The sequence below is a fragment of the Bactrocera oleae genome, chromosome 6 (assembly GCF_042242935.1).
Source record: "Bactrocera oleae isolate idBacOlea1 chromosome 6, idBacOlea1, whole genome shotgun sequence".
NCBI lineage: Eukaryota > Metazoa > Arthropoda > Insecta > Diptera > Tephritidae > Bactrocera > Bactrocera oleae.
In genome coordinates, this window is record NC_091540.1 from 14,211,501 (window position 1) to 14,235,263 (window position 23,763).

Below are 23,763 nucleotides of genomic sequence, written 5' to 3' on the forward strand. Positions count from 1 at the left end.
AAATTTTTCGGAAACTTGAAGCCTCTTCTAGCCTGGTTTGGAACATATGTATGTATATTTCACCGAAGGGTTGCATTGGAAATACATTCTCCATCACTGTGCTTTATTTCCTACCCAATAATCAATATTATTTTTATTTGTATTGTTTATATTTTATTTTACTTTTTTTTTGCTTTATTTAAACTAATTTTATTATTTTTACGCTTTAACAAAAATTGCTTTTTTTATTTACTTTTATTTTATTTTTATTTATTTTTAATTTCTACAAATCCGATTTTCATTGAGTGTTTGAACACTTTAAAACAAATAACGGTATTTAAATTTTAATCGCATTATAATTGTATTTGCATATTGAATATAATTGTGTTTATACATATGTATGCATGTATGCAAGTTTGCATGTATATTAGGGTACGTCAAAAAAATTTTGTTGCGCATATTTGGTGATAATTGTTTTACATCAAATAAAAACTTTTGCGAGAGTACAAGTAGAAATTGAAAACATCAAAAAGAAGAAAAAAACATTAACTTCTTCAAGCTGCGCAAAAGCTATAATACCCTTCAAAGGTACATTTCTTATGGCATAAAAGGGTATAAAACGAACTTTTTCTTGATTTTGATTGGTAAGTTTATACGGCAGCTATATGATATAGTGGCCTGATGTGGACAATATTTTTGAGGGATACCGGGTTGCCTTAGACAATAATCTCTGCCGAATGCCGTGAAGATATGTTGTCAAATAAAAAAGTTTTCCCTACAAGGACTTGATTTTGATATTATATTATAGTTGATAATATGAACGAAGATTGTAGCTTTGCTTTGGAAAATAATTTGAGCCAAAATTCGGCAAGATATCTTGTCAAGTATTGTAAAAAAAATTCCATACAAGCATTTTATTGCGATCAGTTAGTTTGTACGGCACCTATATGCTATAGTGGTCCGATATCGGCGGTAACGACAAAAAAAAAAGAAGCTTTTTGAAGAATGAGCTGGGTCACGCTGTTAATTTATGTTAATATTTTAAAGGGTCTCCGTCGTTTCCTTCTGGGTATTTCAACTTGGTGCTAATTGAAGATGTCTGTGCTGGATATACAATTTTCTTTGTAGCACCCTAAAGTGTATGTTTTAAAAAAAAATTTTGTATGTTAGTAATACGTTTGTGTATTGAAATGTTGTTGTTTTTTGATTTTCCTCACCAACAAACACCACCACAAAACAAGTGCTTATATTTTCTCGGTACATTTCGGTTATTGGTCGATGTGGTATATACATGCAAGTATAATATATTTAAGCTATAACTGCAACTTTAGTTTATTTACCTAAACTATTTTCTATTTCTATTTTTATATAATTTATTTTTTGTTTTATTGTTTGAATTTTGTGTTCTATATCTGCGGCTTTTGATAGTATTTTTTGCCAAATTTAGTGGCGAAATGGCTGGAGTAACAAAATTAACTGCGGCAGGTAAAAGTCCGTTGGTATTTATTTTTGAGTGTACGCCTTGAAGCTATTGAGTTTTAGTGAAATATATTTTAAGTACATTTTATGGCATTGAAATTAATAATATTTGTTGCAAAATCCATTTGAAATACAAGTATAAATACAGTATATTAGGTAGGCTACATATTGGAAAGGCATAAAACTCAGCTGCTGTTTACCGTTAACAAAGCACGAGCCAAAGCTGTCCCGGTAAATATCAGGCATAGAAATTGTATATATGCATACATAATTCACATACCACATACATGTGTGTGTGTAACCTTTGCATATACTAATGATGCGGTAGTGGAAATTGTATGGTCAGTTAAATTTCGGTTGACTTAGCAATAAAAATACACACAATTTGATTATCTGCAATCGTACACGTGTATTTATGGCAATTTTATTGTTATTTTTAGATGAATTGATATTTGACCAATATTTATATTGCATTTAAATTATATAATGGCAGAGAATATATGTATATGTCTCACTTATACGTGTACATATGCGTGTTTTGCATTCAAGCCAGCACGCAAATAATAAATAATATTATTTTTACTGTATATGAACACATAAAATTTCATTTTAGCCAAACAAATGTACTCACATGCATGTATATATACTTGTACATACAAGTATATGTTATATAACTTAGTTTAATTGCTGCGAAAAATGTGGCTTTTCAATTTTATAGCACAATTTACGCCTTAAATTACGGTGATGTAATTGAAATCAATATATTATTCATAATTATTTAATTTATTAGATTTCTTCACACTTTTGACCGCAGCTAGGCACGCGAACGTGTGATATAATATACATATTATATATAAACGAATTCTGGGCTTTGAAAGCAGTTTTGCTTTCGCTATAATAAATAATGATACATTTTTATACTCCTGCAACATTGTGCTACAGAGTATACTAGTTTTGGTCACCTAACGGTTGTTAGTATCACCTAACACTAATAATAATAATAACCCAACGAGTACCCTCCTCCTGCACAACCGACGCGAGGGTCGCAATCCGCATATGTGCGAAATTAGCCGAGTCAAACGAGGCAAGAGAGTTTTTTAAGTGTTGATATCTAAAACTGCTCAGCTACAGAAACGAAGATTTCAACAGCTAATATTTATAGTTACAATATAATAAATTGTTACATTTTCATTTATTAAGAGATAGCAATTAAGTCTTTTTAATTATGAAAAGTGAGTCAGATAAGTCAAATGTGCTAGAATGAGAATTAAAATCATGACACATCCGGCGGAATGGTTCGTTTAGTTCGAAATTTGATTTGCAGGACTTTAATAGTTAAGGGCTTAACTGCCTCGAAAAGTGAACTGAGATATTAAATATAATTTCAAACGGGAGAAAAGAACTGTAAACTGTTCCATTTTCACTAAGAATGTTATGCCAAGCATTTCCCTACGACTAGAAATTGTAGGCAGATTAATAAGTTTTAAACGACTTACCCTAGAACCCTATCGGAAATGCCCTTAGGCGAAAAGTAAAACTTGTTTTTGAACAGACTCTAACTTGTCAGAATTTGTTTAGTAGCTAGGTATCGTAGATATAGGGTAAAATATATATAATATATAAATGATCAGGATGATGAGACGAGCTGAAATCCGAGTGAATGTCTGCCTGTCCGTCCGTGCAAGCAATAACTTGAGTAAAAAATAAGATATCGTAATGAAACTTGTTACAAACCAAAAAGTTAGGAATTGTTCGTAACTGGGCGTAATCGGACCACTGCCATGCCCACAAAACGCCATTTATCGAAAACCTTTAAAATTCCATAACTAAGCACTAAATCAACCTATTTGGTACCAGTTTGTTTACACCTGTGGTATAAAAATTATAAAAAATGGACATGGCGCTGCCGTCTAATATGTTTAATGCACCAATCTCATGAACCACTAAAGCTACAAAAGCCAAATTCGCTTAGATCAAAAATAAATCCTATATAAATGCCCACCGACATTGTGAAAATTGATGAAATCAGATTATAACCCCGTCCTAACCCCATTTAAACTGCTACATATGGTATTGATACTGTACAGGCAATCACGCCCAATTTCCATATGATCCATGCCGTTCTGGTAATTATGATATCAAAGACGCATCCCGCTCTGGAAGGCCAATTGTCAAAAACAGCGTTCAAATAATGTAAATCATCGAGTTCGACCATCCTGAAGACACTGCTTGGATTACCCAGAAGCTCACTATTGCACAAAAATCCGTTTTGGAACCATTTAAAATAGGCTGTATACAAACTGAAGCTCCAGCTGCTGAATCGCAACAAAATCGATCAATTTCTGAATTTGCTGGCTACCGGTGACAAAAAGTGGGTAATTTACGACAGCGTGAAAAGGTCGCAGTCGAATCGCGACACAAACGGTGGCCAAGCCAATATTAACTGTCAAGAAATATTTGCTTTGTGTTTGCTGGGCTTTGCCGGAAATTAATTACTATGAGCTGCTCACTTAAGGCCAAACCCTTAACTGTACCTGTACTGTTATATACTGTTAACAATTGAACCGTCTGAAGTGAACAATCGCTCAGAAGCGGCCGGCTTTGATTAAAAGGAGAATAATTGTGTTACATCGGGAACACGCCAGGCCACAAACATCGATAAAGCCTCGTCAGAAGCCCCGAGAGCTTGGTTGTGAGGTTCTTATGTATACCTTATCTTATACTCCGAACATGTCGGCAAGTTAGCACTATATGTTACTATACAGGCTAACATATAGTATGTTTGAATGATTTTCTTTGTGAAAAATTTGCATCGAGAGAAAATTGTAAAAATCGACTGTCTCAGTATATTTGCCAATAGGGACGAGCGATTCCATGAGAATGGCATTATGAAGTGTTTTAATTTTCGAATAAAACGTTGCATATTTGACCTAAATCGGATCATTCTAACTATGCTAAATAAAACCCTAATTTTAATTCAAAGATATTATATTTCTTTATATTAGCCTTTGTATTAATACTATTCGGCTTACGTCGTTGCATTTCGAGGAGTATTAGGAATTACATCGAGACTAAGCTTAAACCTATTCAATTAAGATCCAACACAGTGAAAACAAAAGAGCAGCAAGTGAGACTAAGAAGAGAGAACAGTGGATGGACTGAAGAAAGTTTAAAAATTTAGAAAATTAATAAAAAATAGTAGCTAGAACCACGTCTCATTTTATTTCGGCGGTAAAACCGGGTTCCATACTAAAGTTTTCGCGTTTAGTTGAAATATTTTTCGTATTCTCATAAAAAATTCACACATATTTTGAAATGTTACTGACAAAGAACCAGAATGGTTTGATTGTATGTTGGTACTTACAGTGTTTGCTCTTCTCGGCGGCGACTTGATGTTGGGGCGTTTGGGCCATTACGCCGAAAAGCATTAGCCACATAAGCAACCATTTTATTGATGGCGCTGTTGTTGTAGTTTTTGTTGTTGCCCACTGCGAATTTGCATGATTTTCATTGGTTGTTGTTGTTTTTACCGTTGTTGTGCTCCCAACGCCGCCAACTGTTGCCGTCTGCTTGCTGGCCACGCTTCTTTTCATTTGCTTCGCGGCGTTTTTTCTTTCAAATTCAGTTTTTACGACGGCAGTAGTTAGTGTTGTTGTTATTGTTGCCAAGGCAGTTGCTAGCAGCATGGGTAATTTGAAAATTGACCAATTGTTATTGTTTTTGTTTTGCTTAGCGCTCTCAGCAATTACAGCAGTATACGCTTTAGTTGTTGTTGCTGTTTTACACTCAATAACTGGTATTGTTGTTGTTATGCAAAAATCATCATCAGCTCTGGCCGACTGTAATCCTTCAGTCCGTACAGCCGCAGCATTGCTAGGCAAGCGCTCGGCAGCTACTTCTTCTTTGCCTGTTGTTGTTGTTGCGAATTTCGCTTTTGCCTCTGCCACACTTTCTTCCACAACAACTATTGACTTTAGCTGTTTTTGCGGCACATTTCCAACACATTTGCCCGCAAGCCATGTGCGCTTGTTGTTGACGCGGCCACCCGCTGTTGATAGCGACGGCATTACCGATGGCGGCGGCGGCGGTGGTGGTGGCGGCAACGGTGGCCCCGGTCCACACGATGTCGGCCGCAACATGGCGTCTACACGTCTGCAGCGCCGTTTTTACAGCTCAACTGGCGGCCAAGCTGGCAAATTTCACTACTCTCCTCTTTTTACTTCTGCTTCTTATTCGTCTTCTTCTTCTATGCTCGCATAAGACCTTCGCTCTTTGTTGTGTTTTGCACCTTTTTAGTCACTTTAAATTGCATTTACTGTTTGCTACTGTGTATTTTCACACTATGACTCTGACACGCTCACAGCAAGTGTTGTTATTTTTAATGTTGTTGTTGCTTGCGCCTCATTTTAGCGCAATTAGGCGCTTTTAATTGCAATGACAGTTGCAGTTGCTGGCGGCAATCGAATTATTACTCGGAAATTTTCATCAATTTTCAACAGCGCACAATTTTGTGCGTGGTTGCGGGGAGACCAAATCCAACTCTCTCGCGCTTACTTTTTTTCCTAATAAGTTTGCTGAAATTGAAATTTGTGGGAAATGCATTATTAGTGGTATTATGACAGCTGATTTCTGAAAGCAGAATTATTATCAGAATTATTTATTGTAATTGTTGTTGTTGTTATTATTATTATTTTTTTTTTGTTTTGTCCATAGGCACTCATAAATAAGTTTAAATTGCAAAAAGCTTTGACTAGTCAAAATTATATTTCAAATCTATGTGTCCAAGTAATACATATACTCATCTATCGTGACCAAATAAAGCAGGCAAACAAAAAGGGTATATCAACGAAATTTCACAGCTTCATGACAAAGACGAGCCAATCTAATCAACCAAACAAACAGAGTTCCCATCGATACTTAATCCAGTCTAAAATGAGAGTAAAAATAGCCGACCGCATTGTTTAGAAATCCGTCCGTACTCTAACTATGATCCTGACAACAACCCAAATTTAAAAGTCACTGCTCCAGCGGTAATGTCAAACCACCTCTGAACACATCAAAAAGCTTCTTATAAAGTCCATTAGCTTTCGAGTCGATTAAAGCATTTAGGTTCCTAATTTGCCGGTAACATCTAAGTACAGAGGGCAAATGAAAGTAAACACTAATAGAAGGTTTTGACAGCTCGTCGCTGTTTACGGATTTGTATAAAGTTTTGTCAGTGTGTTCAGTAAAGTTTGCCATGTCATCATGTGACGTTTCACTTTGATACAACTATTGGAAATGTATAAAATTAGCGAACGTTATAAAATGATGTTGAACGATTTTTTATTTTCCGGAATTTGATGAAATCGACGCGGACTCTATTTCCAACGAGACGGTGCGCTGCGCATATTTGACGTTTTAACAGCGACTCATTAGTTTCGAGAAATGGTCAAGTGAAATGGCTGCCAAGATCATGTGATTTAACGCCTCTAGAGTATTTTCACTGGGTATGTTAAGCCAGTGCTCGAAGAGAATATTCAGCGCACAATGGCCGAAATTTTGTTCAAATCATCAATGGCATAACAGATAAATGTATAACAAAAAAAAGCAGAACCCATTTTAACCGAATTTGAAAGTTTTATTTCATTTTAATATCACGTCTTTCTTGCTGGTAGACCGTATATATATAATATACAGCTATATCCTCACACATCCTAACGTCGAGCTCTACTTGACCAATTAACCGCCTTCAATTAGTTTTGGTCGAAAAATTTTAGAGACAGGGCCTGTAGTGAAACGTTCTTGCATACACATGCAAATTAGCTTCCCCTGGGATAAGAAGAAAGATTCTTGATTACTTACACGGAAATTTAAAAGTAACCATAAATATTTCTGCTTGTGGACCGAGTCACACACAACATTGCTTTTTAATAGAGATATTTTTTTTTCAATAATAGAAATTGAGACTAGTTGCTGGAGTATATATACTCAAGAGTTTCACGGTGGCTTATAAATACGTACCAGCAACCGAGGTAGTTTCTTGACAGGGTTCATTTATTTATGAACGCTTTCCACATTTTCTTGTTCGATTCACCACTCACCAAGATTGGTTTAATTTTCCACAATTGTCTTACTATCTTGACAAAATGTCACGAAATGAATATTAAATGCGAATTAAAATTATTGATAGCTAAATTGCATACACAAATTTATACAATAATTGCTCTACCTTTAAACCGACAAATCTATAAATGTAGAACCGAGTCCGAAGCGAGTTGATAAGCCATAGAGTCGTGAAATAAATCAGTTGAGTAGAACATTATTTACTATCTATAAAAACACAAATAAATACGAACATTTTAAAATGCCCATGTTTGTATGTAAATATAGCGGCAGTGATGACCTCTCATCCCAAAACTGATAGCGATGGCAGTTGTGTGCTCTCAAGTCAAGAGAGAGAAGGCGTGCCTTCTCATATATTATATAAGCCGGGTGCTTACTAACTGAATATAACATAAAAATATTTATAGGGTACTTAAGCATAGACGGACATAGAATACACTGACTAACCGTGTCTTGAATAATTCAATATTCAATATCAGCGTCAATCTCTCAACAGGAAAATTCGAAGTAATTTTTAAATCTCTGCTTATTTACTATACTACAAAATACCTTCCGCGGTCGACTTAAGCTTCTTGAACATATAAGATTTTTCTTTTTAAAAAACCAGTAGTTAAAACTTGAATTATATATATCGTAACCGAGATTCGAAGATCTTTCTCAACAAACTGCAGTGTATATTCAACCGACTTAAACACATCGGCTGCAGGCAGAGTTATATACTAACTGCTAATGGTTCAGGAAATCGAAATAAAACGTCGTTTACTCAGGCCTGTATGTGTGAAATAAATCATATTACCATATTCCTGTTTTGATTGCAGCCAGCTCTTCCCACCCCATTAATAAGTGTATTCTTACTCGTATAAGCTCTGAATAGCATCAATAGCTGTTTAGCTGACTTTCTAACCCCACTTTTTGGTTGTAGACTTTCTACTGTTAGGACTTTTATCTGTACCAGATTATTTTTTATTTTATTTCTAAAATTAATATGTCCATATTATCCGACCGTTATTCTTAAAATATCCTATATTTTAGACTCTCGGAAGCCGATACTCGAACCATTTATTCACTAAATAAAAAATAAATCAAGTGTTTTTAGTGCTCGAGTCAGCATTTCATTAGCTACTTAGCTCACTTGGAAATGCCTACAAGTAGGCTATGTTAAAAAAACAATAAAAACGTTAACTTCAGTTGCACCGAAGCTATAATATCCTTCGCAAATATAATATAGTGATCTGATATGAACAATTTCTGCGGAGAATAATTTATTGCCTTAAGCAAGAACTCGTGCCTGTTTTCGTGAAGATACCTCGTCAAATGAAAGAGTTTTCCATACAATCACTTGATTCCGATTGTTCAGTTTGTATGGCAGCTATATGGTGTAGTAGTTCGATATCGGCCGTTCCGACATATGAGCAGCTTTTAGTGAGAAAAGGACAGGTGCCAAATGTCAGAAGCTTAAAAACTGAGAGACTAGTTTCTATATATACAGACTTCGTGGCAAATTTAATATACCCTGTTTAGGGTAAAAAAAAGATGAGTTCTCATGAGAATGGAGAACTATTCAAACCTAAAAGTAAAATAAAATAATAATTAATTTTCTTTTCGTCTGAAGGTAAGCGCTATTGCAAACGTGCGCATGTTTTAACTTTCTGCTTGCACAAAAATTCTCGTCCCAAAGTTCCTTATCATTTTTGCAGACAGTCATAATACAGCAACCCTGTTTTCGAACTGGAGTGTATTTGACTAATTTTTAATTATTTTGATTAAAAAAATTAATATGACATTAAATGTGTACCCAAGCACCAAGAGACCAATCAAGGCCGCTGCAAATATTTATTTAACATACATACATTAACACAGTTATTTGCACACGCCAGGGCATACTAATGCATTATATGGTTACAAATCCTTTATCCACGCAATTTTGCATTAGAAGTGGAATTTCTCTCTCATATCCAATTGTCTGGCACAAATATTTAATTTGCTGACAGCTGATTGCCATTACGCGCATTTCAATTCATTTCACCAACACACCACGCACGCAATAAATAATAAGTGTAAGTACTTGTATATGCAGAACTTTATATACGTATATAGATATACGAGTATGTGTATACCATATATATATAGTATATATATATATATACTTGTATATAGATATGTTCGTGGGAATGTGCTTGGAGAGAGCCCAGGCAAATACAAACATTTTGCATTGGGAATCGAAAGAAAACCTTCAGAGTTCATTGCATGGGCACATGACGCAAACTTAATCGTATTTGTTGTTGTTGTTGTTTTATGAAGTCAATATTTTTATATTCCGAACAGGGTGTATTAAGTTTGCCACGCAATTTTAATACCCAGAAGTAAACATGGGAGACCCTATAAGGTATTTATAAATGAACAGCATGATGAGCTGAGTCGATTTACTCTCAGTTTTTAATATATCGATATGAAATTTTGCACAAGCTCTTTCGAGAAGTTGCGATATCAGCACTACTACTGCATATAGCTGTCATACAAACTGATCGACCAAAATCCAGTGCTTGTATGGAAACCTTTTTTCTTTGACGAGATATCAATCCAACCGTTCAATCTCTGACGAATTTGTTTTGATCGGACGGTCATAATATATAGCTGCCATGCAAGCTAAACGATCAAAATCGAGTCAAAGATAAAAATTCTATGTTTTCAAAAATGTCAAAATTTTATGTCAGAATAAATGCACCTGTGAAGGGTATTGTATCTTCGGTACAGACGTTTTTTCTTATTTTATTCAAATTCTAATGTTGTTATCATTTTAAAGAGACAAATAAAAATGCACATGAGAAATATGCAATGAGCATTGTAAGCGCTTGAGTTTGTATGTATGTGTGTGTGTTGTCTGATAAGGCAATTAACCACCCAATGCGCACATCCCAGCGCCAAGCGCCCGCAGTCGAAGTGTTTATATGGCATAATATATATAAATATACATAGACAGGCACATATATGTATATATATTCACAAACTTATTCATAATTACATTACATATACATACGTATGTATATATTGATGTGCTTGCAGCCACATTGGCGCCAAGCCACAGCGCCAAACAAATTAAGAACGAAAGTGACACTTGAGCAGGCGTTGCGTATACGCCCCGGACTACAGGCAATAAACAACATCTACGAGCAGCACAACAACAGGTGGGGCGGCGACATGGCGGTGTGGTGTCATGGTGATGATGTGGTGTGGCTTGGCAAGCGCTGCTTAGGCACCACCGCTAGTCATTCAGCAAGCTAACGAACCAAGTGACCGCACAAGCCAACCGACTAACTATCAAAGAAGAAACCGTTTTACCAGCAGCAACAGCAACAACAAAAATGAGTGCAAACAAAGCATAGTAGCAGCAATAGACAATCAAGTCAACTATGCATTTTCATGCAATTTTCAAGCTTTTAAGTATACAAGTATATAAACATAAATAGGTATGTATATGTATATACCATAGATGATATATAATATAATTAATTTATATATTGTATTTATTTATAGTATCTCTGTTATGTTTGCATATACATATATAGCACTTTGTAAATAGGTGTGCGCAAATTTACTTTAGCAGTAGTGGGTCACAGTCCAATCAGCTTTCCAAGCAGCTCAACAATTCAAACCAAGGCTATTTTGATCATTCCGAGTTATTGTAAAAGTAGGGCAGTTAATAGTGAGTGCATCCTTCGGAGGAGTAAATGTCATACTAAATGCATATTTATGTGTTTCCAATATGACTACATAAAAATACATTCAGCATGTTGATCGCAATTAGCTATTACTAAAATATCGACAAAATTAAAAGTACTACAAATTCTAAAACTTAACCCTTTTATATTATAAAATAGTATAAAAAGTTCTATTTTCGATCTGAACATAATGTTCGCAGATTATAGCAATGCCTTAAATAATTATCTTTGCCAAATTTCTTGAAGATATCTTGTCAAATAAACAAGTTTTCCATGCAACGGCTTGTGTGAAAAATTTCATATCGATATCTCAAAAATTGTGAAACAAGTTCGCGTAGACGGATAAACAGACGGGCATGGTGAAAGCGAGTCAGCGCATGGCGCTGATCATTTAGATATATATTTTATAAATATCCAACGCTTCCCTTTGGGCCTTACAGAGATCATGGCAAACTTGATATACTCTGTTCAGGGTATAATGAAAAAATTTAATAAAATGAGATATGTTATAGGTATTGAAATTGATAAATGTCTATAATTTGAAACAAACAGTTTCCGGAATAATGCGTTAATCACAACTCCAAACCAAGTAAAACAGTTTTTCATTTTGAATTAGGTGGCAGCATATTTTTTTAAAATTGGCATAACCAAATTTCAAAGTTGTAAATGCTATTTGTAAAGTTTTAAGGATGGCAACACTGCTATTGAAAATATTGCGTGCTCATCTTTCAAATTTTAATTTTACAATTGATCTCACAAAATTTTTAAAAATATTAAAGCAACTGGCAACTCTGTCAAATTATGTTTTAAATAAAAAAATATTAATATGCGTCTTTATAAGCTAACTGGAAGATTTTTAAACTTATTTGTAAAATTTTCAATTATTGTACATAATATTATATAAAGTATGTGGCAACCTTTTTTCTGCTAACTTTCATTTTTGTAATATAACTTACTCAAATATATTTCTTTAGAAACTTTTACTATAAACATTTAAAATGTGTTTACAATTTCAATATTGAAATGATATGGTAACGCTGTTTCGCTTTACTATTCATTGCCAGAGCTTTTTTCTAAATTATAAAATAAATAAAGTTTTTAAATACTCGTGTTATTTATAACAAAAGCAACATTTCACTGAATTTGACTCTATTTTTCAGACTGCTAAGCAATTTTAGTTGCCTTTAAATGCCTCAAATTAATTTGATAAGTTTTCCTATGAATAGTAAACGATATGTGAAGAAGGCTGAAGCGTATATACTCTTGTAGACATAGCTAAGCTAAAGTATATTGTAAAATGTGTAAAATATCTTAGTTTAATTTAGAATTTATGATTAATTATACCCTAAACAGGATACACTAAGTTTGCCTCGAAGTTTTTAACACTCAAAAGAAAACGTCGGAGACTTATAAATAATATGTATATAAATGATCAATATGATAAGCGGAGTTGATTTAGACATGACCTTCTGCGTGTCTGTATATGCGCGAATTAGTCCCTCAGTTTTTCAGATATCAGATATGAAATTTTGTATACACCCATTGCTACTCAAGAAGCTGCTCATTTGTCGGAATCGCTGATATTGGACCACTATAGCACATAGCTGTCATACAAACTGATTGATCAAAATTAAGTCTTTTTATGGCAAACTTTTTTATCTAAGGAGGTATCTTCACGAAATTTCACATAAACTGTTATCCAATCCAATAGTATAGTCTCCGAAGAAATTATTTAGATCAGACTACTATAGCACATAGCTGCCGCACAAACTGATCGATTAAAATCAAAAAAAGTTTTTTTTATACCGTTTTATGCTATGAGAAGTGCACCTGTGAAGGGTATTACAGCTTCGAAGCAGCCGAAGTTAAACAATTTTTCTTATTTATAATATTTTTCGCCATATATAGCAATTTTTAATCGAGTTATTCCTTAAAGGATGATACTTTTTAAGATAGAGAAAGACAGACTTATATCACTATATATATATTCTTTATTTACTATATATGTACAATAACTATATACATAGCTTAAGAATAAAATTATAGTACCTTGGTGCCCGTCCATTACGCCCGGGTATAAATAGTGAAATTTAATTAAATACGAAATTGGGTCAGTTGCTCGCCCACAAAAACAAACGCACACACACACATGTGAGTAACACACATATAGTACAGCAGAGCAGCAGCGGCTGAAGCAAAAGAAAAAACCGAGTAGAAAATGAGTTAAGCTGAAGACACGCCGCTATAGTTGAGGCCAACGAAGTCTTGTCAGTAAATGGTTTGCCTCTAAATTGGAAACACATAAATGCTACGGTGCTAGGGGGCACCGCAAGGACTAGCAAGTGAGTCAAGCCGATGGGCTGGCAATTGGTGTGGAGATATTGTAATGGTAAATAATAAAATGAAGCGAAAGCAAGATGAAATAAATAATGAGGATATTGAAGCAAATCGAACGGCTATGCTGAGGCATAATCAATAAAAACAGCAACCACAACAACACCAAACTGGTATTAATAGAAAATATGAGCAGCATGCGTGTCTGGCACACGCTTCCGCCACAAACTAAGCAATGAGCCATCATAAAGCGTTTCTTTTGCTTCAACATTTTCTGCTCGCCAAACTCCCCTGGGGTACATGCGGGTCAATTACTTCCGTTTCCGGCGCACAACTCAATTTTAGCCGAGGCTAAGAGACGATAACGGTTTCAGCAGTAAGCTGTAAGCGGCAGCAGCAAGCTATTAAATGTATTAACGGAACACACCAAGTATGTGAGTGTATGTGTGTGTGTGTCCGTCTTTAGGCATTCAACTAGTCGCATGTGCACGCGTTCAATTGCGTTTGCGATTTTTATAGCTGATAAAATTTGCAGTTTAATAGAAGATTCGAATGGTATTGCTAACGTTATTGTTGTTGTTGTTGTACTATCGCTAAGGTCTGCTGTTGACTGCAGCCATGTTGTCGTTGGCAGGAAACTCTTTAAATTGCGGAGTCAATAGATGGACGACTCCGATATGTAATCTTAATGGCGCAAATAATCTGTGCACACATGTATGTATGTGTGTGTGTGTGTACTCTCGATATCTTAAATAGACATCCTTGTTAAACTTAAGCTCCTATATAAAGCAGTGGTAAACTCCTGTATGCACGCTTCTCGCTTTATTTCTCCGTCCTCTCACTAATGCGTAAGTGCTCACTGCCCTCATTCTCTTCTTCTTACTTGTACCTATGACTCAGGCAGATGATAAGCATTTTTATAGACACGAAAAAAATTTTTCGCGAAAAATTCTGCAGAAATCATAGGCAAAAGTCCACTTAAGGTGAAAACATTTTATAATGGGCTCTTCGGAGTGTGCTTATATCCGCAACTGGCTTTAGTGCTGCAAACTTCTTCAAAGTACGCACAATTTCCCTGATATACTCTCTAGTACTATCAAAAACAAGTCCATACAGGAGCTCGATTAATATCAGAATAACCCTGAACTGAAAAACTGTTTGCTCCCCAAATAAGTATAACTACAGCGTTATATTAGAAAATAATAGACCATGTTAGTAACTAAGTTACCGACGAGGGATGTGTGGAAGGGGCCAAGTCGCTGGAGAAGAGGCTCAGTGAACTTTTTCACCGATGGGTCGAAACTCGAAGGGAAGCTTGGAAGAATAGTTTTCTGCGATAGGGAATCCGAGTCCGAGTTACATCGGATTACGAACGAGCTAAGTCTCGGTTTTACTCTCGCTGGGCCTCTTGACTTTGCGTGCGCTTAGCAGACGCTGGTCAATAACTAGCTCCTGAGCGACTTCGAGATCCTTCTGATCTGTAGTACAACGCAGAAGTTCCAATCGGAGAAGTTCTAAAAATCTTGTCGGAAGCTGAATGTTAAGTTGTACTCCATTGTCCAGTTCTTGCAAGACTGGGGTTGAAATGTCTCGGTATTCATATATACGGCAAAACTGGTGAAATTGGTGGAATTGATATTAATTCCCTCAACAAATTTTTGGCAGGCTCAAAGCGTATTGCCGATTTTTGAAGGTTTATCGAACAATACTCAGAAGTATTAAAATATCACAATGAACCGGCGTTCTCAGCTATCCAAATGGGACCGTTTTTCGATTGACCTTTTACTACTGACTATTGCATCCAGTGCTTTGTGCACGCATAAAAACATAACTTGTGTATCCGGTCTCATAAGTCATCAAAGCGCCTGATGGTTAACATACAAGTAGTACAAATTTGTATAGGCATTTAATTTCTTTTTTCACCAATTCTGTGGGACATCAGAAATTGTGAGCTCCCAAGTGTTTAAACCTTGATATCGCAAACGCGGAACAATCAAGAAAGAAGTGTTTAACTGTTTCGACCTCATCTTCTTCCATACAGCTTCTACAGCTTGCATCCGGTAAGATTCTCAACCATAGTGTGTGGACTCCGATAATACAATGGTCTGTTAGAATCCTTACAACCAGGGAGAGGCCAGCATTATTAAGGGCAAATAGTTCACTGGATCCGGACTGGATGGAGTAATGTTATTATTAAATCATAAGATAGAATTGCAATTCCAACATTCTCTCCATTAAGACAAAGTTTTCGACAACAGGTAAAGGGACTTTACTCTCTATATATACTACAGTTTTAAAAACTACTAAGAAAATCAAATTGTTCAAGACTTAATTAATGTTAGTTTAGCTTGGTCTTAGAAACTCGTAAACTAGCATGCCCATCTGATTGTTGAATGGGACCAAAACGAGATGATCACCGATCCCAAATTTCACAAGAAAATTTTGTTCAGCCATGAAACTCACTTTTGTTTGAATGTCGGCCATAATGTCACAGTTAATGGAAAACGCTATAGAGTCATGATTATTGACCTATTAGTGTCTCAATTGAAGGATGTTGATGTGGATAACCTTGAGTTTCAGTAAGAAGACGCTATATGCCATACAGCCAACGAAATAATCAATTTATTGAAGGAAACTTTTAGTAAGCGCATTCTCTCGATCGTATAATATTACACCGCTGAACAATTTTTATGCGATTATGTGAAGTCGCTTGTCTACGCGGGTAAGCCTGAGAGGGTTGAAGTTTTGACGGAGAATTCTCTGACATACGAACCCAATTGCTGCAAAAAGTGGTTAAAAATTGGGTCTCTCAGCTTCAATTTTTCGAGCCAGCTGCGGCGATCACTTGTCCGAAACAGTTTTTAAAAAATAATGACCAACTTTTATCTTTACAAAAAGTTTAATTTTTTCTTGAAAACGACATGTGTGCAAAACATTCTTTACTAATCGCCTCATTTATTAGTTATTTGCTCTGTTATATAATAAATTGTGCAATTATCTTTAATGCTTAATAAAGGGTATGTTTAAACAAGCTATTGGTTGGGCTTAGGTAAAAACTTTATGTGGGATTTTAGTTCTAATAACAAACAAAAAATATTTTTGTATTCGTGTAAAATAATGATTTCACTAAGGCATACATATTTGTGTCTTTGCTAACTTTAATTGAATTCAACATCGAAAACACTCAAAAACCATTTTTTACTGAATTATGAAAAAAAAACTAAATTTCCACATATAATTCGCTATACCTTTAGCCAAGAATATACTCGCTTTTTGCTCTACAGCTCATGACCCCTTTCCTGACACATAAATCGGTTTGCAATCAGTACTCTTTGTTTGCCTTTTTTCCTAGCTTTTCTTTGACATACACAAAAGTTTCGGCAAAATAATACTTAAAAACTTTTGCTGTCATTCTTAAAATGCTTTTTAATGCCACTTGCGACGTCACCGTGTGTATAGAATGCAACGAGTGCAACAGGAATATTATGCAACAATAAAAACACGCATTTTTTTATGTTGTGGCGATGCCTGACAACAACTCATATACTAAGGCTATATAATATGTATGTATGCGTATAACTCGGCAACTGCATGTGTGTGTTTATGTGAGCAGATAAATTTGCATGTATGTATGTGTGTGAGCTATTGCTCAAAAGGAAAGCTTATATGTATATATACTAGGCTGGAGCGAAAAAAAATTTTTTTTTTGCTTAGCCTGGTGGTAAACACTGTAAAAATTTTTTTTTAACATCCTGAGGCGGCGCACTCAGTTCTGAAGTAAATTTCGAGTAAAAATTTTTTTTGGACAAGAGAAAATAATTTTTATTTTAAACTCTTTACATTTATATAAAAATTACCGCTGTTGACTCAATATTTATTTTAACGCTTAAGGAAAGCATGTTGTCGTTTAGGACTTTTTTTTAAAACTCCAATAACGACCAAAACAAATTTTTTTAAGTTTATAACTTTTAATTGGCCAGAAAGAGGACTCTCCACAGCTTCTAGAACACTTATAAAAATTTGTTTACGAAATAAAATCTTTATTTTTAAAATTTTCTTTTTTTATAATCTATAGATTTTACCACCAGGCTTAGCAAAAAAAAACATTTTTTTTCGCTCCTCCCTAATATATACCATATATGTATACATATATATTTATAAATGTATATCTATACATTCCATATGTGTGTGTGCATTTCTGTTGAAAACAATTTGCCTTCATATCAGTCTTATCGAAAGTGCTTGCAAATCACAGCATCAAACTGACATTCGATTGTGCTAAGTAGTAATATTGGAGTCAATACACACACACCAACAAATCAATGCTGAACTTATTAGAATTTTGCAGAAAATTCGTGCTTTTTGAACGATGTTTGTGAGTAGCAATGAAAATTACTTTCAGAGGAAATTGCCAATATGAAGTGATTATCACCAAATAGCCTTCCCAGAAAGTGGTCAGCAGGAATATTAAAAAAGGTTTATTAAAAGACATATGATTATTTGCGTTTAATAAAATATAGTAAATATAAAAAATTGAAAAATATATTAAGTAGCCAAGTAGGGTTGCTCAGTGAGTTTTTCTAAGAGGGCAGAGCAAATGTGGTCTAAAGACTTTCTTTACAGTTAGATATGCTTGCTGCTTAGACTTTTTACTCATACGTGAATTAATAATTCTTTTAGTTTTTATCAAAAATACTCTAAATGATGTAAACCAAGTCAAAAGGGTTGGCATTTAAAAACAATTTATTAACTTAATTTTGACACATTTCTTTTATTATATTCTTATTTTATTACTATTATCAAACTCAAAGCTATATATGAAAATATTTTTAATTAAAATAAATATATGGCAGCCAAAAAAGGTTATCAACTGTAAAATTTGTAATATTCTAATTTTCACATATTTTGTTATTTATTATTATTGTCAAACATATCGTTATACATATGTGAAAACAACTTTATTCGAAAAAGTGAAAACTTCTACTAAAATTCAAATTTTTTATGTAATATTATTTTCAAACATATTGTTTTATGTGAAAATAATTGTATTTAAAATATATGGCCACCAAAAAGGATTACCAATTAAAAAATGTTTATTGTTTTATTTTGGAATACTTTTTTTTTAATATACTACTATTGTGAAATATGGTTTTATACGTAAAAAAATAGTAGTATTTGTATATGTTAACCAACAAGGGTTGCCAACTGTAAAAATTTTAATTATATTTTTATTATAATATTGTCAAACAGAGTGTTATATGTGTAATTAATTTTATTTTAAATATATGGCAACACTGATATTTTAGTTTTTCGAAATAATATATGTAACAATCTATTTTTTTAATACTAATTATTTAAGCTTTTTAATTAATTTTAACTTTTTTAACTTATCAATAATTTAATAAATGAAAAAATTTAAGTCTGTAGCTAATTTTGATTTAAGAGGCAATCCTTTCGGCAACCTGATCCGTTTATAATATGGTCAAGCTGAGTTATATATATGGGAGTTTGAATCATACAAAATTATAATTATATATTCTTTTAAGCTCATGGCACCCTTATAATAATAAAATGCTTACAAATAATTAAAATTTTTTGTATTGTAGAATTATATAATAGTAAAAAAATTCTGAAGTATATAAAATATTCTAAAATTAATGCAAAAGTATGGCAACCCTGTAGTAAAGTAGCGTTTTGAAAAGTGGAAAATAAATATAACTATTTTATTCACCTTACTTTTCAGTCCTTTTTTTTTGAAGCCGCACTTATTTTGGTTTTTATGTTTTCTTGATTGCTGGTTGGTAACCCTGCAAAAAAACATAAAAATTATTTTAAAAAAAATTATATAAAAATTCATATTAATATATGCATATATAATATAATAATTATTAAGTTTAAAAACATGTTTGGTTTTTTATACATGGCAGCACTATCAGAAAATATTTAAAAATGTGTGCTTTTTCTGCAGTTTTGCATGAAATTTGACTATATTAAAACTATTCTAGAAAGACTAATGAATAGTCTACTAAACAAGATTTTAGATTTTTATCTATTATAAAATTTTATTTTATTTCTTCAACTTTACTATTTTATTAATTTATTACACTTAATTAAATAGTTTCTGTTTAATTTAACTTTAACAATTTCCTATTCAAATGATTTTTTCACTAATCAACTGACGCAAATGTTAGAGAAAATAGGAAACTTTTCTTCCGGCCCGACAATCAAGTCGCCGGTAATCGTTTATAAATACTTCTTCACTATTCGCATATCATTCGTTCTCATAACAAAACAATAATAATTTATTCCACATATACTTTTGCAAGAAAGTTTCTATTGTCGAGTATAAAAGTCTGCAATCAAACATCTAAAGTTGTTTATATACAAGTATAATAAAAATAATAATATATATAATATATGTATATGTATTTAAGTACCGTAATTCTGTAGTACATTATTTTCATACATTAGATATTGAACTATCGTATGTCACTCATACGCCGTGGGCAACACAAATGATTGAGCTCTTATGCTTATACGTCATGCCCTAACTTAAAGGAAAGCGCATGTATTGCTCTGACAAGTTTACATTGAATGATTAGGTGAGTCCATTTAAATATATTACGAAAAAATTTATTAGAAGTTATACAAGGTGGCAACTCAAAAAATATTAAGTAAATAAAAGAAAAAAAATTTTTTTAAAGTAAAAGGTGCCAACATGGACATTTTGAACAATTTTGAAAATAGCAATATAAATTAACACTAAATATAATTACATAATTAAAATAAATAATGCAAAACATGAGTAAAAGGCGAGAACATCGATCATTTTAAAAATAATTAAAATAGCATTGTAAAACAATATATAAAATTTATAAAGTATTACTTATACCACACTAAATTAAGTAAATAAAAAAAAGCAATTTATTAACCATCACACAATTTTTATTAAAATATTAAAAGGTGGCAATATTATTATTATATACATAAACAATAAATTAGATAATACTGAAGTAGTACTATGTAAAATGACGTAAATAATAGAAAATATGATATAAAAATAGCAAAAGCTGGCAACATCGAAAATTTTGAACAATATAAAAATAGCAAAACAATATATAAAATAGTACTCACATTAATTAAATTCCAAAAAAAATTAACAAAAGGCATAAAAAGTTTATAAAATAGTAAAAGGTGGCAGCATCAATATTTTTTAATATTATAAAAATTAAAATTATATATAAAAAGTAGTACTTACATAAAATAAAATTAAATACATGATAGAAAAAATGTAATACGAGTTAAAAAAGTTTATAAAATACAATAGTAAAAGGGGGCAGCATCAGCATTTTTAAAAATTATAAAAATAGCAATTTGATTGATATATTCTTTCTGTATAGAAATACGAGACCAAAAAAAGGTAAATAACTAAAAAATTAAATTATAAAATGTGGCAACATTTACAAATTTAGAAATTAGTAAACAGTCTAGTTTTGCATCTATCAGCAAGCTCTTAGTTTTAGGCTTACAGTTTCTTTATATAGTTTTTTACATTTATATTTTTATCATATTACTACATTTCTCCAAAAATTTGCTTTTAAAATACATTTAGTTCTCTTTTTCTCTCTCTCTCTCTCTCTCTCTCTCTCTCTCTGTGCACTCACTTAAGAAAATAGCAGAAAAACCAAACTTAAACAAAAATAAATTAAATTAAATCTCGGCAACTCAGTAGCCTGTTGGCTAAGGGCACAGTGTAGTAAACAAGAACAACAACAAGGCCAACATTAATCGTTGCCTGCAACCATTTTAAAAAACTATTTGAACTCACTTTTCCTGCCTTACTGCTTTAACTTGCCAGCTCCTTCTCTTTGTCCCTCATTCTCTGACCATCTCTTTCGCTCCCGCTCGCCCAACCGCTTAGCATCGGTTACAACTTTCAACTTCAGCCGCTCAAAAGCTCCACAAAATCGTTAAAATATGTAAACAACAAATACAACAAGCCACAGTTGTTTGCCATTGTTGTTGGCAAAAGTTTTTACTCACGTTACTGCGTTTGCTGTTGTTTGCTGTTATTATTATTGTTGTTGTTTGCTATTTGTTTGCAATTGCAAAATTGTTTCATAGTTTAATTAGTAATTTCAACATTTCAGTGCTCCATTTGGACGGTGCCAACAATTTGCCCACTTTTTTATTCTCGTTTAATTCTTTTTCTGCTCTCTCTTTTTTATTTACATGCACTCGTGCTGCCTGCCTACTTCCGCGCTACATATCCAATGAGAGCTTTTAATTCATTTTTAAAATTGGTTTACGGTCTGAGAGTGTTGAGGAAGTCCATATAGCGAAAAGTCGGGATGCTTTGAATTGAGGATAAAAATTAGAGAATATCTAATAATGGATGCGGCAAGAGTAAGGAAAGAATTTAGGCCATCAACGAGAAACATGTTGTTGCCCCAAAAACTAGTAAGTCATCGAAGATGAAATAAGTTTATACTCAATATAATTGCTCCTAAATGGGTCTCTGAATTAAGGCCAAAATTTCTCCAGTTAAAAAAAGGTATCATCAAAACTTTGCTTTTCACCATGCAGTGACTTTAGAAAGTTTAATTGGCCTTAAAAAAGTTTAATTGGCCTTTTTTGCATAGTTTCAACAGATATTAGATTCTATACTAATATTATGCAGTGAGTTTTTTGGATTTTAAAATGTACTGAAGAATAAATGACACTATTATTCTATACTCAACATATCTGATACTTAAGGACTCTATTAGTGATTAGCCTAGACCCAAATGATTAAAAAAAATATAAGACATACTTGTACTCTGTGCCCCAGAGATTTGACTCCAGTACTTTTAGGGAAAACACTTTACCTCTCCTAAAACCCATTGAGGAATAGACGATAGGTTTAGTTTAAAAATAGATGTTCACTTTTAGAAAGATGTCGAGCTCTTCTGGTGCCCTTTACGAACTACTTATAGATCGTCACACCCGCATTTGGGTATTATTCTATTCTTTTAAAGGACTTTAACGGTCTTATTAAGACTTATTTGAGTACTTCAAGGTTTGATTTCTTTTCTTTCTTAAAAAGCTGTAAGCTGTAGAGCCTGTTCTAATTTTTTTGAGGATGCTTGGCACTTGTTTAAACATTTTCATTCAATTTGAAATCAAGCTAATTTTGCTTAACAAAATTTTAAAAGTGCTGCCACCAGTTTTAATTTTTAAACAACTAAATCTATACTAATATTATAAATGCGAAAGTCCGTTTGTTTGTTAAGCTTTCACGCAAAAACTACTTAACAGATCATCATGAAATTTTGTACATATACTCTTAGAGGTGTCAGAATGAACATAGGATACTTTTTATTACAAAATTTATAAATTTTTTACGGATTATTAAAAAAATTATTTTGGAAGATTATATATGTTTGGAAAATAAATTTGAAAATTTTGAAATTGAAAAACAAAAGTTTGGCAGAAATGATTGTTTGTCGAAAAAATTAAAAATGAAAGAAAACATAAATGTATAAAAAACGTAAATCAGAGAAATAACACAAATATTATTAGTTACTCTTATTAAATATAAAAATGCCTCGAAAGCGGAAATCGGCGCTGTCAAGAAATTCTACGCCGGTGCGTAAGGCTAAAGTTACACGAAATAAAGAAAGTGAAGTTCAAGCAGAGCTGAGAAGGCAACAGCAAGCAGATCGACAACGTGTTTTGAGAGCAGCTGAAACTTCTCATCAGGCACGAGTACGTTCGAAAAGACAAGCTTAGCAGCAGGAAGCTAGAAGAGCAACGGAAACGCAAGAACAATTGCAGGCAAGAAGAATTAATGATGCAGAAGTAAGAATTACGCGTCGTCGTAATTTCATAACTAAGAATTGGAATATATATAAAATATATTCTTTATATGGATCCATATCTACTATAATGATATCAGTTATTTATTTGATGGATTCGATGCGAGCGAAGCCGCGGGTAAAAGCTAGTTATTATATAAATGGGTAACTATAATATGGGTATCAAACTTAAAGGATTTAGATTTATTATTGTCGGAGTTAATACTTTTTTAAAGGGTTGCCAGGGTTATTGAAAATTGTTGACTATTTCATAATTTTCTGTCCACTGACTGTATTTACTTGAAGAAGTA

At 33.1% G+C, this 23,763-nt stretch overlaps 1 protein-coding gene across 1 annotated transcript in view; it reads right to left on the reverse strand.

The window, feature by feature from the left end:
- Window positions 1-23,763, reverse strand: part of loaf (lost and found) — a 179,704-nt gene that overhangs the window by 115,249 nt on the left and 40,692 nt on the right. Inside the window, exons 2-3 of the mRNA XM_036360619.2 lie at window positions 19,353-19,423; window positions 4,823-6,032 (exon numbers count right to left, since the gene is read on the reverse strand). Coding sequence (XP_036216512.2) covers window positions 4,823-5,597 — 775 coding nt within the window. The 5' untranslated portion in view covers window positions 5,598-6,032; window positions 19,353-19,423. The remainder of the gene's footprint in view (window positions 1-4,822; window positions 6,033-19,352; window positions 19,424-23,763) is intronic.